This window comes from Oncorhynchus masou, chromosome 24 (assembly GCF_036934945.1).
Source record: "Oncorhynchus masou masou isolate Uvic2021 chromosome 24, UVic_Omas_1.1, whole genome shotgun sequence".
NCBI classification, from domain to species: Eukaryota; Metazoa; Chordata; class Actinopteri; order Salmoniformes; family Salmonidae; genus Oncorhynchus; species Oncorhynchus masou.
This window is the reverse complement of record NC_088235.1, coordinates 87,219,249-87,234,652: the sequence shown is the minus strand read 5'-3', so window position 1 is coordinate 87,234,652 and position 15,404 is coordinate 87,219,249. Positions and strand designations below refer to the sequence as shown.

The following is a 15,404-nucleotide window of genomic DNA, read 5'->3' as shown; positions in this document are numbered from 1 at the left end:
GAGGATCAAGAAGAAAGAAAGTGATATCAGGTACCTCACAATAAACATATACCTGAATGGAACAGTAAGGGTTCAAGGGAGTGAAGCTGCTCTCCACACCTATGTAGCCAGCTTTTTACACTCAAATCACTGGTGAAAGCAGAGGGGGAAAATGACCAGTCCCTGATCAACACTAAAACATCACAAGCTAGTTCCACCCCAACGAACAAAGACAGAGAGGACATGGCCAAAGAAATGCCCAAATCACTAAAGCCCAATTCCATTGTGGTGCAGATGAGACTCTCCCAGATAGAGTCAGAATTAGTAGAGTTAAAAGAACAAGTCCTGGACCAGTTCTCCACCAGCACTGATGTAAAGATGGAGTAGCTGCGTGACCAACTCTGCCAGGTGAAGAATAAACACAGACGGTCGATAGAAAACCTAACATCTGAAGTCAGAGAACTCCAGAGAGAAAGAAAGGAAGAAATGAAATGAAGACAGTGACAAAAGTAGAGGAGATCAAGGAGGAGATGAGAAGTAGGTTTTAGAAGCAAAAAAGGAGCTGAAGAACAGAGAGGACACCATACAGGCTCTGAACGAGCAGCTACCCAGGGTCACTAACCCCAGCCCACCCCCCACCGTGCTCCACTCACTCACCCCCAACAGCTCTCCAGGAGATCACTCTCCACCCAGCACCAACCTGTTTCCTCCAGAAGATCCCTCTCCAACCAACACCAACTTGTCTACCTCAGATCCCTGTCCAACAAATAATCTCCTTACCACCTCTGCTAGCTCAACCAACACTCCCACTATTTGAACTCCAACAGCAAACATCTACAGGAAAGAGAACTGTTATCTGGCATGGAGGTGAGAAAAATATGGTGCCCCATGACCAAGTACCCTCAAAATAATTTCAAAGGACACCCTCACAGGGGCGAAGACAGTAATAATCCTCACTGGAACAAACAACCTAAATAACATGAGGATGTGTGGCCCCAGCTATGGCAAAAGTAGCCATTATGACCACAGAGAGATACCCATCTGCAAGAATTTGAATTGAATCTCTTCTCCCGAGCTGCAATGTGCCATTCAATATTATTTTTGAAAACAATGCAGAGCTCTCAAGAAAGTGTGCACTAAGGCCTAATGTCTTTTTGGCACAACAGAAAGACATCCACCCTCACCAGATGCAAGACCACAACCCCCTGAACATGTGCGGTATAAAGGTCTTTGCAAGGGTGCTAATGTACACAGCCAATAAGAGAAGAAAGACCAGGAGCGTACGGCCTATGGAAAGCCAGCAAATAAGAGGCCAGCACTCCGCCCAGAGGCCAGCACTCCGCCCAGAGAGACCAGCACTCCGCCCAGAGAGGCCAGCACTCCGCCCAGAGAGGCCAGCACTCCGCCCAGAGAGGCCAGCACTCCGCCCAGAGAGGCCAGCACTCCGCCCAGAGAGACCAGCACTCCGCCCAGAGAGGCCAGCACTCCGCCCAGAGAGGCCAGCACTCCGCTCAGAGAGATCTTCACCTCACCCAGAGAGACCATCCCATCCTTCCCAGAGAGGGCAACACTTCCCCAGAGGCCAGTACTTCGCCCAGAGAGCTCAACTCTCCACCCAGAAAGTTCAGATCTCCACCCAGAGGGGCCAGCAACCTCCCACTCCGTTGGCCCCCACTCAAAACCCGACCCCACTACCCATCATGCTGACAGGACAGCACCGACCCCCCCACCCCATTACCTCCCATGCTGACAGGACAGCACCCCCTGCACCATTGAGACCAAAAGTCCAGCAAGACAGCTATTCTGAAGTGGCACGAAGAATATACCACTCTGCTGTAGCCAAGCTAAACCAGATAAAGCATCTGCTGAACATAATCCAAAAATCTATTCATTCTTTCTTGTTATTATCAGAAATAGAATTTGTAGAAATACAACATATTATAATTGTGTTCCGTTTTAGATTAGGTACCTAGGAAATGGTTCAAATGAGCTCATATGTAGCATCGGAAGCAAAATTCATGAGATTAGTCATTTGCTAATCTTAGATAATATTTAAATGTTAGCCTTTTCTGAGACTCGCTTAGACACACCTTTGATGATACAGCAGTAGGAATACATGGATCTAACAAATATAGAAGACAGGAATGTCTATGAGGGAGGTGTTGCTGTGAATACAGTACCAGTCAAAAGTTGGACACACCTACTCATTCAAAAGTTTTTATTTATGTTTAATTTATACATTGTAGAATAATAGTGAAGATATCAAAACTATGAAATAACTCTATGGAATCATGTAGTAACCAAAAAAGTGTTAAACAAATCTAAATGTATTTTAGATTTCAGATTCCTCAAAATAGCCATCCTTTGCCTTGATGACAGCTTTGAACATTCTTGGCATTCTCTCAACCAGCTTCACCTGGAATGTTTTGCCAACAGTCTTGAAGGAGTTCCCACATATGAGCACTTGTTGGCTGCTTTTCCTTCACTCTGTGGTCCAACTCATCCCAAACCATCTCTATTGGGTTGAGGTCGGGTGATTGTGGAGGCCAGGTCATCTGATGCAGCATTCCATCACTCTCCTTCTTGGTCAAATAGCCCTTACACAGCCTGGAGGTGTGTTGGGTCATTGTCCTGTTGGAAACAAATGATAGTCCCGCTAAGCACAAACTAGACGGGAGGGCGTATCGCTAGGAAAGGGCAGTGTGGAGTGCAATAGAGATTGCATCATCTGTGGATCTGCAAGGGCTGTATCTGGGGACATTGCAAAGGTGGGACACAGTCGTCCGGAACAGCTGATGCTCTCTTGCATGCCTCAGTGTTGCTTGCCTCGAAGCAAGCATAGAAGTGATTTAGCTCGTCTGGTAGACTTGTGTCACTGGGCAGCTCGCGGCTGTGCTTCCCTTTGTAGTCTGTAATAGTTTGCAAGCCCTGCCACGTAAGACGATCGTCCGAGCCGGTTTAGTACAATTCAATCTTAGCCCTGTTTTGAAGCTTTTCTGTTTGATGGTTCATCGGAGGGCATAGCAGGATTTATTATATGCTTCCAGGTTAGAGTCCCGCACCTTGAAAGCGGCAGCTCTACCCTTTAGCTCAGTGTGAATGTTGCCATGGCTTTTAGTTGGGTATGTACTTACAGTTACTGTGGGCATGACGTCCTTGATGCACTTATTGACAGTGACTGATGTGGTGTACTCCTCAATGCCATCGGAAGAATCCCAGAACATGTTCCAGCCTGTGATAGCAAAACAGTCCTGTAGTTTAGCATCTGCTTCACCTGACCACTTTTTATAGATCGAGTAACTGGTGCTTCATGCTTACATTTTTCCTTGTAAGCAGGAATCACGAGGATAGAATTGTGGTTGGATTTACCAAATGGAGGGCGAGGGAGAACTTTGTACCCATCTCTGTGTGTGGAGTACAGGGGATCTAGAATTGTTTTCCCTCTGGTTGCACATTTAACATGTTGATAGAAATAAGGTAGAACTGATTTAAGTTTCCCTGCAGTAAAGTCTCTGGCCACTAGGAGCGCCGCCTCTGTGTGAGCGGTTTCCTGTTTGCTTATTTCCTTATAGAGCTGACTGAGTGCGGTCTTAGTGCCAGCATCGGTCTGTGGTGGTAAATAAACAGCCACGAAAAGTATAGCTGAAAACTCTCTAGGCAAATAGTGTAGTCTGCATTTTATCACAATATACTCTACTTCAGGTGAGCAAAATCTAGAGACTTCCTTAGATTTCGTGCACCAGCTGTAGTTTACAAATATGCACAGACAGCCCCCACTCGTCTTAGCGGAGTGTGCAGTTCTAGCTTGCCGGTGCAGCGCATATCCCGCTAGCTGAATATCCATGCCATCATTCAGCTACGATTCCGTGAAACATAAGATATTTCCGTTTTTTATGTCCCATTGGTAGGATATTCGTGATCATACCTCGTCTAATTTATTGTCCAATGATTGTACGTTGGCGAGTAATATTGATGTTAATGGCAGCTTCCCACTCGCCTTCCGCGGATCCTTACAAGGCACCCCACTCTGTGTCCTCTTTACCTGCGTCTCTTTCTCTTGCAAATAACTGGCGGGTGTTCGGAGAATGTTCTGTGCGTCCTGCTTGTTGAAGAAAAAAATCTTTGTCTAATCCGAGGTGAGTGATCGCTGTCCTGATATCCAGAAGCTCTTTTTTGCCGTAAAATATGGTTGCAGAAACATTATGTACAAAAATAAGTTACAAAAAAATACATAATAGCACAATTGGTTGGGCGCCCGTAAAATTGCTGCCATTTCTTCCGGTGCCATTTTATTAGAAGAAACTTTTTATTAAAAGAAACTTTCAAAGCTCTTGAAATTCTCCGGATTGAATGACCTTCATGTCTTAAAGTATTGATGGGCTGCTGATTCTCTTTGCTTATTTGAGCTGTTCTTGCCATAATATCAAATAGGGCTATCTTCTGTATACCACCTCCACCTTGTCACAACACAACTGATTGGCTCAAACGCATTAAGAAGGAAAAAAATTCCACAAATGAACTTTTAACAAGGCACACCTGTTAATTGAAAAGCATTGCAGGTGACTACCTCATGAAGCTGGTTGAGAGAATACCAAGCGTGTGCAAAGCTGTCAACAAGCCAAAGGGTGGCTACTTAGAAGAATCTCAAATATGTAATATATTTTGATTTGTTTCATATACGTTTTTGGTTACTACATGATTCCATATGTGTTATTTCATTGTTTTGATGTCTTCACTATTATTCTACAATGTAGAAAATAATACAAATACAGAAAAATCCTGGAATGAGTAGGTGTGTCCAAACTTATGACTGGTACTGTATATATATGTATATATTATTATAAATATATGCATTTTTCGTTTTGTGTTTTGTATTGTTACAGTAATGTCATTGTCTATAACTGTTCTGTACTTTGTCATGTATTTGTACATTTTATGTGGACCCCTGGAAGAGTAGCTGCTGCATGTGCAGTAGCTAATAGGGATCCTAATAAACTAAACTAAACTAGAAGGACAGGGAGACAGACAGCGTTACAACCAATCTCCCTTGTGCTCATCCGTCAATCCTAAACTATGGTAGTGAGAGAGACGTGTATTGAAAATAAGAATGTGGAATGTTTATGCTGTCCCCACGATATCGTAACAGGCAGAGAGGGAGAGAGAGGGAGAGAGAGAAACACCCACAGACAGTACACACTAACTAAAAACACAACCAAGCTGCAACATCGAAGCATACTGTTTGGGAGGGGGTCAGGGGAAGAAAAGACAAATACATTAGAGAGAAAGTGAGAGAGAGAAAAAGGGAGGGAGAGAAAGAAAGAGAGAAACAGAGAGAAAGCAAGAGAGAGTGAAGGAAAGAGAGAAAATGAGAGAGATAACCAAGGTAATGAAGAGGTTGATATGCATGCACTGCTGTGACACTTCCTAGTTGTGTTTTAAAGGGACAGAATTAATAATAATTACAGAGATTAATATCAATGATTAAATGTTCCTATTAATGATTATTCCAGTAATTAGAATCAGCAGGATGCAATATGTGGCAGTATTAATTTTTACATGCAAATCAAGTTGTGATCACACTATGTTCTCTCCTCTATAATGAGACATACAGCTTTCAGTCTACCCAGGCGGCCTGGTTTACACCATTTCGGTATGAGGAGAGAACATGGGATGCCTCACTGTTCACGCAACGTGATTAGAGAGATGGATCCCTACTCCTTTAATCCTCCATATTGTGTTGATTTTTCCACAAGGAAAGAATGAACACGCCCTGTTGCAGGGGAAAAAGACTGACCTTCAAGGGGATTTGCGATGATATTAGACAGAGAGACGTTGGCAGATGTATTTACTAAAATACCACATTACTAAAAGACTGCAGTCAAAACATGGTTGTAGCAGGGCCGGTTCCAGGCATAAGCAACATATGCAGTCGCTTAGGGCCCCCTCTCAACTCTCAACTTACTATTGAGAGTAAGCACAGTATAAATTTTTGAAACTTGGTTGTGCATCAGTGTTTTTTCTCTTGTTATGTCAGTCACTGACAGTCACTCAATTTGCAATGTCAGTTAACAGTTTTTAGATTGGTAGCCAACAATCTAAACTTGTAGTAATCCTGGCCGAATACAGACCGGGCAGGGCACGTGCCCAGGGGTCCTGACTTCCAGGGGTCCCCAAATGATTTAGTTAGTCATTCTCACTCAGATACCATATTAACCATATTATTAAGTCATTACAAAATGTGTAGAATTGCAGAAAATGTATTTAAAACGGCAAAAACGTCTCTCCATCCCATGTATTTTTTGGGGGGAATTACAGGAAATTAGCTGTAAAATGAAAAATTCTCACCGTCCCATGGCCAAAATGTGTAGAATTGCAGAAAACTTGCTTTAACACACTAACATTTTCTCTGTGCCCCATGGCAAAATGTGTAGAACTGCAGAAAATAAACTAACCAACCAAATCTCACTTAGGGCCCCCAAAAGACTAGAGCCAGCCCTAGTTGTAGGAAATTAAATAAAATATAAAACTATTAACAATCTCATGTAAACCCCAGTGAACAGACAGTGCATGTCTGATGTCTGCTAGTAAGAACTAGTGAAATCTCATCATCATCATAAATTAATTTGTCATTTGTAACCATATGGTTGTTGATCTCAACATGTAACTTAGAGAGATCACAAATTAGTTTATGATGAATATGTCTATCTGCTCATGTCCTTTGGAAAGCATGGTCTATTGTAAAGGACATGACAGTGTTTTGTCCACATTGGCTGAAGCATAGCAGGTTTAACCAAACCATAGTAAGTAGCTACGCTAGCTCCTGCCCCAGCCTCACGCTTGTGGTTGAAGATATAAATCTTCTGGGGCACAGATTCACCTCTAAGTAACCACATTTTTGGACAATTTACAGTGGTGGATCTCGGTTAAAACCTACCAATAAATGAAACTAGGAGGTGTGGGGCTGGATGCCTGCAGGTCACCAGGCCCAAGATAAATTCCTGCGAGGTTCTGGTAATCTTAATCCTCAATAATCAAGGCCAGCAGAGTCAAGGCAAAGAGTTAGAGCACAGACAAATCGGTCCTGGGGCTAAAGAAAAATCCTCTGACCGATATTTCTCCACCTCTGTGAGCTTACTCTAGTCTCATTTCTAACTCTCTGTTTATGAACTCAGTGTATAGCTAGGATGAGTCTAAGGGGTAGTTACAAGCACAGAATCTTACCTGTTTTTTTTCAAGGAGCTTGGCGCACAAAGATGAAAAAGAAAAAGTATCTTGGTTATGAACAGGTTAGGTAATGTATAAGATTCATGAAACTGACAGAACCAGAGGGAATATGACTTTACCTGCACTCATGAGATTAAACTGTGAGATGCCACCATTGGTCAAACCTCCCCTGAGCATCTTCACAGATAAGTGTCCATTTCACAAGCAGGGGGGGAGAGCATCATGGCATGATTACGACACGGTAAATGTCAGATATTCTTCATCCTCACTTATTATCTGCTGTAAGAGAGGACCAAATGGAAAACGCTGACCTGCATCAGCAGCAGCCCTCTCACTCGCATCTAAAAATATGACACAAGTTACAGCACCCAGCCAACCAATCAGCATCCCGGGCCATGGCAGCTGGGGCAGACAGACGCTTTTCCTCGAGCCAAGAGTTGACAGGAGAGTGGGGTTTATTCAAGCAAGGCAGAATAAAAGAATAGCTTTGCTATAACAAAGAGAAAGACACCTCTGGGCTGTGTTAAATTACTGCAGGAGATATGAATAATTCAACTGCAAAATACACTGGATCAAATGTTGAGGAGGGATTACAGCTAGGGAGGATGGTTAGTGCCTATAAAAAAAACGACACTGGCACAGAGAAAGGTTTGCTTTCCCACTTTCCTTCTACATGTGTACGTGTGAACAGGGTGCCGTCTTGAGCTACAAGGTCCTCCAATACGCCTCGTTTCCAAGTTGTTAAACATATCCATCTGTTTTCCCGGAGCCCAGACTGCAGCCCCGCACCATGCTGCCCTGCTCCCCGCACTCAGCCCAGCATGCACCTTGATCATCCACACTGGTTGGTTTCCACAGAAATGCCCAGGAGCAAGGCAAGCTTATCCTTCACGCTGTGGTAAAGATAGATGTGTCAGTCCGCATCGATCCATCTGTTGTTGCCCTCCTGCACGTCAGCTCCTCACAGTATCTCCTATCTGCAAGCAAAATAAATGCCACGGCTGGACCGGATGAGGGTGGTCAGCTTGACAGAAACCCCCGCAGCCATCGGCAAAATAACTTCAGGGGCTTTGGCCGTAAATTGTGGCAGCTTCACATGAGATGGAGTCACAATGCAATTTCCCCAGGAGTCGAGACACAGTAAATAAAAGTGGTAGGGGGGCAGTACAGTTAGCTGGGAGCCTTCAGTCAGATAACCTCCTAGTGAAATCAGACCAATACAAACATCAGGCCCGGTGAGATCCACAGAGGATTACGACAGTGGAGTGACAAAGAGGAACAAAGCCACACTCATCCCTGTGTGTCATCCCCGTGTACGAGGAAACATCACATCCTGAGTGGTTTCCTGGTTCTGGCTATGTCTTCCTGAGGCAGACCTTGTGCCAAACTATGTACATATATTAGGAGAACATGGTTCTAAGAGGGTCTGGCTAGTGAGCCTGTGGGGCGAGGGGGGGGGGGGGGGTCGAGGACAGAAAGACCAGCCACTAAGCATGCTTACATTGACATCTGCTGCGCTCTACCAGACACCACTAATATCCACTGTGTCACCAGAACACTGAGGCCACAGCCCCCACAGCCCTGGTGGCACATGCCCGTGTGCTTCAGCCACAGCCTCTCTTTCCCTCCACCAAAGCGTCAAGTCACCTGGGAACAATTCGCAGACCACAACTGGGATTACCTAACATGACCAGTTCAGATGTGTGTGTAGGTTACTTATCTAGCAGGTTAGCGTTTTTCATCATGAATCTTGTTCTGGAAACAGCTCTGCAGAGTTGTCTCTAGTTGGCACGGCCACAAAGTCATAAGATCAGATATTAAACCTAACGCTAACCACACTGCTAACCCTAAGGTCAAACCCTAACCTTAAATTAAGACCAAAAATCACATTTTTGTTTTCATTAACTTTTACAATATACCCAATTTTGACTTTGCAGCTGTCCTATCTAGGGGGGAAATAGCTCAGTTCCAACCTCCAGGACAAGCCTCATGACAATAAACATCAATCTGCACTTTTACATGTTATACAATCAGTGGAGGCTCCTCAGAGGAGGAAGGGGAGGACCATCCTCCTCAGTGAATTTCATTTTTTTTTAAAGGTAAAATGCTTAAAACGTTATCCTTTTTAGATTAAACTATACTAAATATAATCATGTCACCAAATAATTGATTAAAACACACTATTTTGCAAAGAAGGTCTACAGCACAAGGGTGTAGCCGGAGGACACCTAGCTTCCATACTCCTCTGGGTACATTGACCTCAATAAAAGACCTAGGAGGCTAATGGTTCTCACCCCCTTCCATAGACTTACACAGTAATTATGACACCTTCCAGGGGACGTTCTCCAACCTATCAGAGCTCTTGCAGCATGAAGTGAAATGTTGTCCACACGATCAAAGGATCAGATAAGTAATCTAGTACTAAAAGCATAAGCTTGGTGAGTAAGAGAGAGAAAGAGAGAGAAAGAAAGACAATCGTTGAACAGTTGTGAACAAATTCATTTATTCCAAAATGAAGAAGCAAGAGAGAAATTTATATAGAGAGAAATTGTCATTTTTTTCTCACTTTCAGTTTCACTTACTTAGCTAGCAAATACAGCTACATAGTTTAGCCTACTGAAACACCCTGCCCAAACAGGCGGATGCTATGTTAGCTACCTGGCTATGATTATCCAACACAACACTGGAACTCTCCAAGTCAAGGTAAGCTTTTGGTTTCATTAATTTATTGTCACCGGGGCTGACAGTGTAACTGCTTACTGACTGTACACTGTAACATTACTGCATGATTGTAGTGGGTTTACCAACTCACTAGTTCTAAACTCAGCAAAAAAAGAAATGTCCCTTTGTCAGGAACCTGTCTTTCAAAGATAATTCATAAAAATCCAAATAACTTCACAGATCTTCATTGTAAAGGGTTTAAACACTGTTTCCCATGCTTGTTCATTGAACCATAAACAATTAATGAACATGCACCTTGTGGAACGGTCGTTAAGACACTAACAGCTTACAGACGGTAGGCAATTAAGGTCACAGTTATGAAAAATTAGGACACTAAAGAGGCCTTTCTACTGACTCTGAAACGCACTAAAAGAAAGATGCCCAGGGTCCCTGCTCATCTGTGTGAACGTTCCTTAGGCATGCTGCAAGGAGGCATAAGGACTGCAGATGTGGCCAGGGCAATACATTGCAATGTCCGTACTGTGAGACGCGTAAGACAGGACGGACAGCTGATTGTCCTCGTAGTGGCAGACCACGTGTAACAACACCTGCACAGGATCAGTACATTCGAACGTCACACATACGGGACAGGTACAGGATGGCAACAACAACTGCCCGAGTTATACCAGGAACGCACAATCCCTCCATCAGTGCTCAGACTGACCGCAATAGGCTTAGAGAGTCTGGACTAATGGCTTGTAGGCCTGTTGTAAGGCAGGTCCTCACCAGACATCACCGGCAACCACGTTGCCTATGGGCACAAACCTGTTGGATCGGAGGGTGAGGGCTAGGGCCATTCTCCCCAAGAAATGTCCGGGAACTTGCAGGTGCCTTGGTGGGAGAGTGGGGTAACATCTCACAGCAAGAGCGGCAGTGTAGCCTAGTGGTTAGAGCATTGGATTAGTAACCAAAAGGTTGCAAGTTCAAATCCCCGAGCTGACAAGGTAAATCTGTCGTTCTGCCCCTGAACAGGCAGTTAACCCACGGTTCCTAGGCCGTCATTGAAAATAAGAATTTCTTCTTAACTGACTTGCCTAGTAAAATAAAGGTAAAATAAAAAAAGAACGGGCAAATCTGGTGCAGTCCATGAGTAGGAGATGCGCTGCAGTTCTTAATGCAGCTGGTGGCCACACCAGATACTGACTGTTACTTTTGATTTTGACCCCCACATTGTCCAGGGACACATTATTCCATTTCTGTTAGTCACATGTCTTGTTCATACAAATATTTACACATGTTAAGTTTGTTGAAAATAAACACAGTTTTTTAGTTTATTAGCTATGTTGACTAATGTTACTTTAGCTGATGTTACTTTAGCTAATATGGTGATAACGATGTAGGCTGTGTGTAGCGGTTTGGCTTGGAAAGGTTTTTCTACCTAGTCATATACAGTACAACGGATTAATTTTGCATTGAAGTCCATAAGCGATGGGACGAGGTGAGAGGAGTAGAGCATATAGATGTGAGAAGGAATATAACATGGCTGTGTGTTTACGTGTGATCAGCGGTGTATTCATTCCACCGATACTGTTGTAAAATGTTTCGCAAACGGAACAAAACGTGGATAAACATACTTGAATTTGTCCAATAGAAATTCTTGTTTGCAACTGTTGGACTAATGATTACATTCTATATAAGCTAGATGCAGGCAAGAGCGTGCAAGGCGGTATTGAATGTCACTGCCTGGCCATTTGTCACTGTCTGTCACCTCAGATTTGTCTCTCAACCTGTGTGCACCTACGTTATAAACTTTCATTCATTGGCTAGTGTCATGACTGTCCTGTGAGGATCCAAATAGGTCAGATCAGCATGGCAATGGATGATTTCAACCAGACCCTCTCTCACCCACAGGAAAGTATAACAACTATATGTACGAAGTTTCCATGCTTTACATTGTGTATGAAATATCAAACATTATTAAAGTGTTTTTGTTAAGAGCGGGATGTGAAACTATAAGAGTAAATTGTTCCTATAACTTTGTACAAGTAACGTTTCACCGCCCCCTTGAGTGAGGTCAGAGAGTGTGTCAGCCTTACAAACCGCAACTTTTGAAGAACTGTATAAAATGATGGGTTAAGAATTACCATATCAGACCAGAGAGTAGTTGAGCTGCGGCTCACGTCCAAAGTGGTTCGAACTCTGAAATCTCAACACAAGGTAGAGACAATAACGTCACCTCCCGGACAATCACTGGTACGGCTGATTAGCTGTCTTAAGTAAAGTATCTAGAAAAGGTAATTTAAGTCGAACCATTCTACTACTCTTCAAACCATCCTATTCTACTACTCTTCTCAAATCACTGTATTCTACTACTCTCATCACCAATGGGAACTGTCGACACGGCTGGCTAGCCTATCTTCCAAGGAGCATCTTCCAGGGTGAACAAAAGTAGAAGATTGGGGCGGGACCCTTTGGGACCATTAGAGCCTTACAAGCGTGCTGCGGAAAGGCCTACCACCCTTCCTAAGAAGGCCTGGTTCCGACAGAGATAAACTGCGAACGAAAGCATTCACACGTAAATAAATGTATGACTTCTTACTCCAAACGGGTGGCGGTTCATGTGCAAAGTATATGATCACTGTGAGAGTAGTTCCTAAAATGTACCAACGATAAGTGTCTCTTTCTCTCTCTCTCTCTTCATCTCCTTTGTAACAAGCCACCATATTGTGTCAGTCCGCTAGGGACCTGTTTCTAATGTATTAAGTGTGTATGTTTATCCTGTGTTATCATTTAGTTAGCTAGTAAATAAATAATTAAAGCAATTTGTGTAGTACTGAATCATAAGTAAGGCTGGGGTTTTTGCAGATGCAAGGAGGTTACTACGGTTCAGAATGATGATATGATAAGAGGTTATGATTCATACGTTAACTGTCACCCAATATGCTGTAATAGAAATATGGCCATGCTCATGAAAACAAATCGTCCTCCCTCATCTTAAAAAGCACTAACTGCCACTGTGCAATAGTATATAATATCCACTCAAGATACAAGACACTGTATACATGTAGCATTTGTTAGAGAGAGGGAAATCCTGAAGAACCGCTAAACGCACATTAATAAACATCTCCCAAGACGCATTGTTAATAGAAATGGGGTCAGACACTTTCCATGTCCCTCTTAAAGATCCTCAGGCAAGCCCAGCAGCTAACATGTTAGTCGGGCCAATGGGCAGGCCAGCCGTGAAGCAACAGAAAGGAAAGAGACGCAGACTAATGAAACTAATTATCTGCGGTATTTGTTTCAGGGAGAATAAATAAATAAGCATGAAAAACAATAATCCTCAACACTGGGCCACATGCAATGATTAAATTAAAAAAACTGCAGAACCAATTATTTCAGCAAGAACAAAAGGCAGCGGTGAAGATGGTTGAAAGGGTAAACAATGGGAAGAACATGGCTGGCTGCATCTGCTCCCGAAGCCCTGCCTGGTGCAATATCACGCTGACATGCTGCGTGCTCAGGCCTAGCATAGGAGGAGCAGTGGAACCTGGGCTGTTTACCTGGCTAATGCCCAGACAGCGGTGGTAGATCACTTTCCTCTGTTGCTCTACCTACTGTTGGGAGATCAACAGATGCTTTCAAGGCCAGCTGGGTTCTGATACAGGGAGTCATTAAGCACAATAAAAGCCATCCTGATTTAGACATGTTATTAACTCCTTTATTAGCCTTGGCTTTGACTACTAAAAGGTCATATTTGTGAGCTTCTACAATTCTGGAATTCAAAGGATGCTAAACAATGGATTGGACCAGAGAATGTGTTGAGGCCATAAGGTTCATGCCAACACTACAGTGTGCAGGGCTGTGTTTTAAATAGGTCTTATGTGAGTTGAAGCGTGGCCAGACTGTGGTCTTATACAGGAGTCCATGATGAGTATGATTCAGCCCATAAATTCAGAGCAATTCTGATAATGATGCGCTGACAGCAGAGTTCCATTATTCCATTAAGGCGTCTTACAAAACCCTGACACATCTGCACACACACACACACACAGAGGCAGGCCGAGAAACGGCCCCTGGCCAAATCCATCCCGCGCTACACTCAAACCGATAAATAAAGCTCACGTCAGCCACTCTGCATATTTCGGGCTCCTTATGACTCTGCATGCCTTCCCTGACAAAGAAAAACAAATCATCAGGTGGCAAGAAAAAAAATATACCAAGAACCCAAAAGGTGCAATAATGTTGGCAGGATCATTAGTGGGAGAGAAAAGCACCACTAGCATTCTCTCTCCCAGTCTTTCTCTCTCTCGCTCTCTTTCTCCCGTTCTCTCTCGTCCTCTTTTCTGCTCTCCTCTAATTGTCAGGTTAATTAGGAGGAGTAGCAGCATTGGTTAAATAGCCTTTCCTCGCCCCCCCCCCCCCACACACACATACACACACACACACACACACACACACACATACACACACACACACACACACACACACACACACACACACACACACACACACACACACACACACACACACACACACACACACACAAGATGAAGGAGCCTGCCTTGGCACCTCTGTTACTTCCTATTGCACATTCACACACAGTCCTGACTACAAAAGGGCCACAGAGGCCAAGGCACTTCTGGGCCTTGTTAGACAGGCCCTTGATTGGCTGGTCAGATGAGCAGAGAGCAGGCTTGTCACACATCACACAGCGTCTGCTTTGCTCCTGTAACGTTACTCTGCTCATCTCATTCAACAGAGCTGAGTGGTTTGATCCGCTTACCCCACCGCCACAGGGGTAAATACAAACACTGAGGAAAATGTCAACAAGACTCTTTGTGATGCTAAAAAGATACATCTGATTAAATATGCTCCCATTTTTCCTGTAGCACCAAACCACAGCCTCTTAGCTTGACAGGAGAACCAGCATTAGTGAAAACACAGCCACACCACTTACCTGATCATCACCAAAACTGGTGCTTTTAAATCTTCACATGAACACTATCAACATGAAACCAGTCCAGAGGAATCAGGCCTAATGTTTTAAAATTCCAATTATTATCGTTGCTAGTTTAAATTCAGGAGGCATTCAAGTTGTTGCCAAATTGTGCACAATAAAAACATCTGACATACCACGTTTTCTAATATTCATAATTTGTACAAATAAAGACTTGTTATGGAGAGAAATCAATTTGGAAATAGTTGCTTTATGGGGACAAAAGCTGGGGCTCATGCTAGGGGCTGGTCATAAAGTATTCATGGTTATAATTATACCCCATATTTACTATCATCTTAAATCTTGTGCCTCCAAGCTCGGTTTCCTTTGACACATATTGCTGCTGGTGTGAGTGAAAGGAGGATATTGCCACAGAGTTGTGTGCATTAAAGCCTTGATGCTTTTCAGGAGGGGTAAATCACCATATGAAGCGAGAATAAGGATATTCATGAAAACAAATGGCAGCATAATCTCATTGAGGGTGAAAACATAGCACCTCCGTTTCACTCTGTTTTGCACTGTCCCCCCAAGGCAAAGAAAAAGC

General features: G+C 43.5%; 1 protein-coding gene across 1 annotated transcript in view; it reads right to left on the bottom strand.

The window, feature by feature from the left end:
• Nucleotides 1-1,266: 1,266 nt before the first annotated feature.
• Nucleotides 1,267-15,404, bottom strand: part of LOC135511467 (neuroligin-1-like) — an 83,736-nt gene continuing 69,598 nt past the window's right edge. Inside the window, exons 4-5 of the mRNA XM_064932967.1 lie at nucleotides 3,114-3,211; nucleotides 1,267-1,530 (exon numbers count right to left, since the gene is read on the bottom strand). Of these exons, the coding sequence (XP_064789039.1) occupies nucleotides 1,267-1,530; nucleotides 3,114-3,211 (362 nt within the window). The remainder of the gene's footprint in view (nucleotides 1,531-3,113; nucleotides 3,212-15,404) is intronic.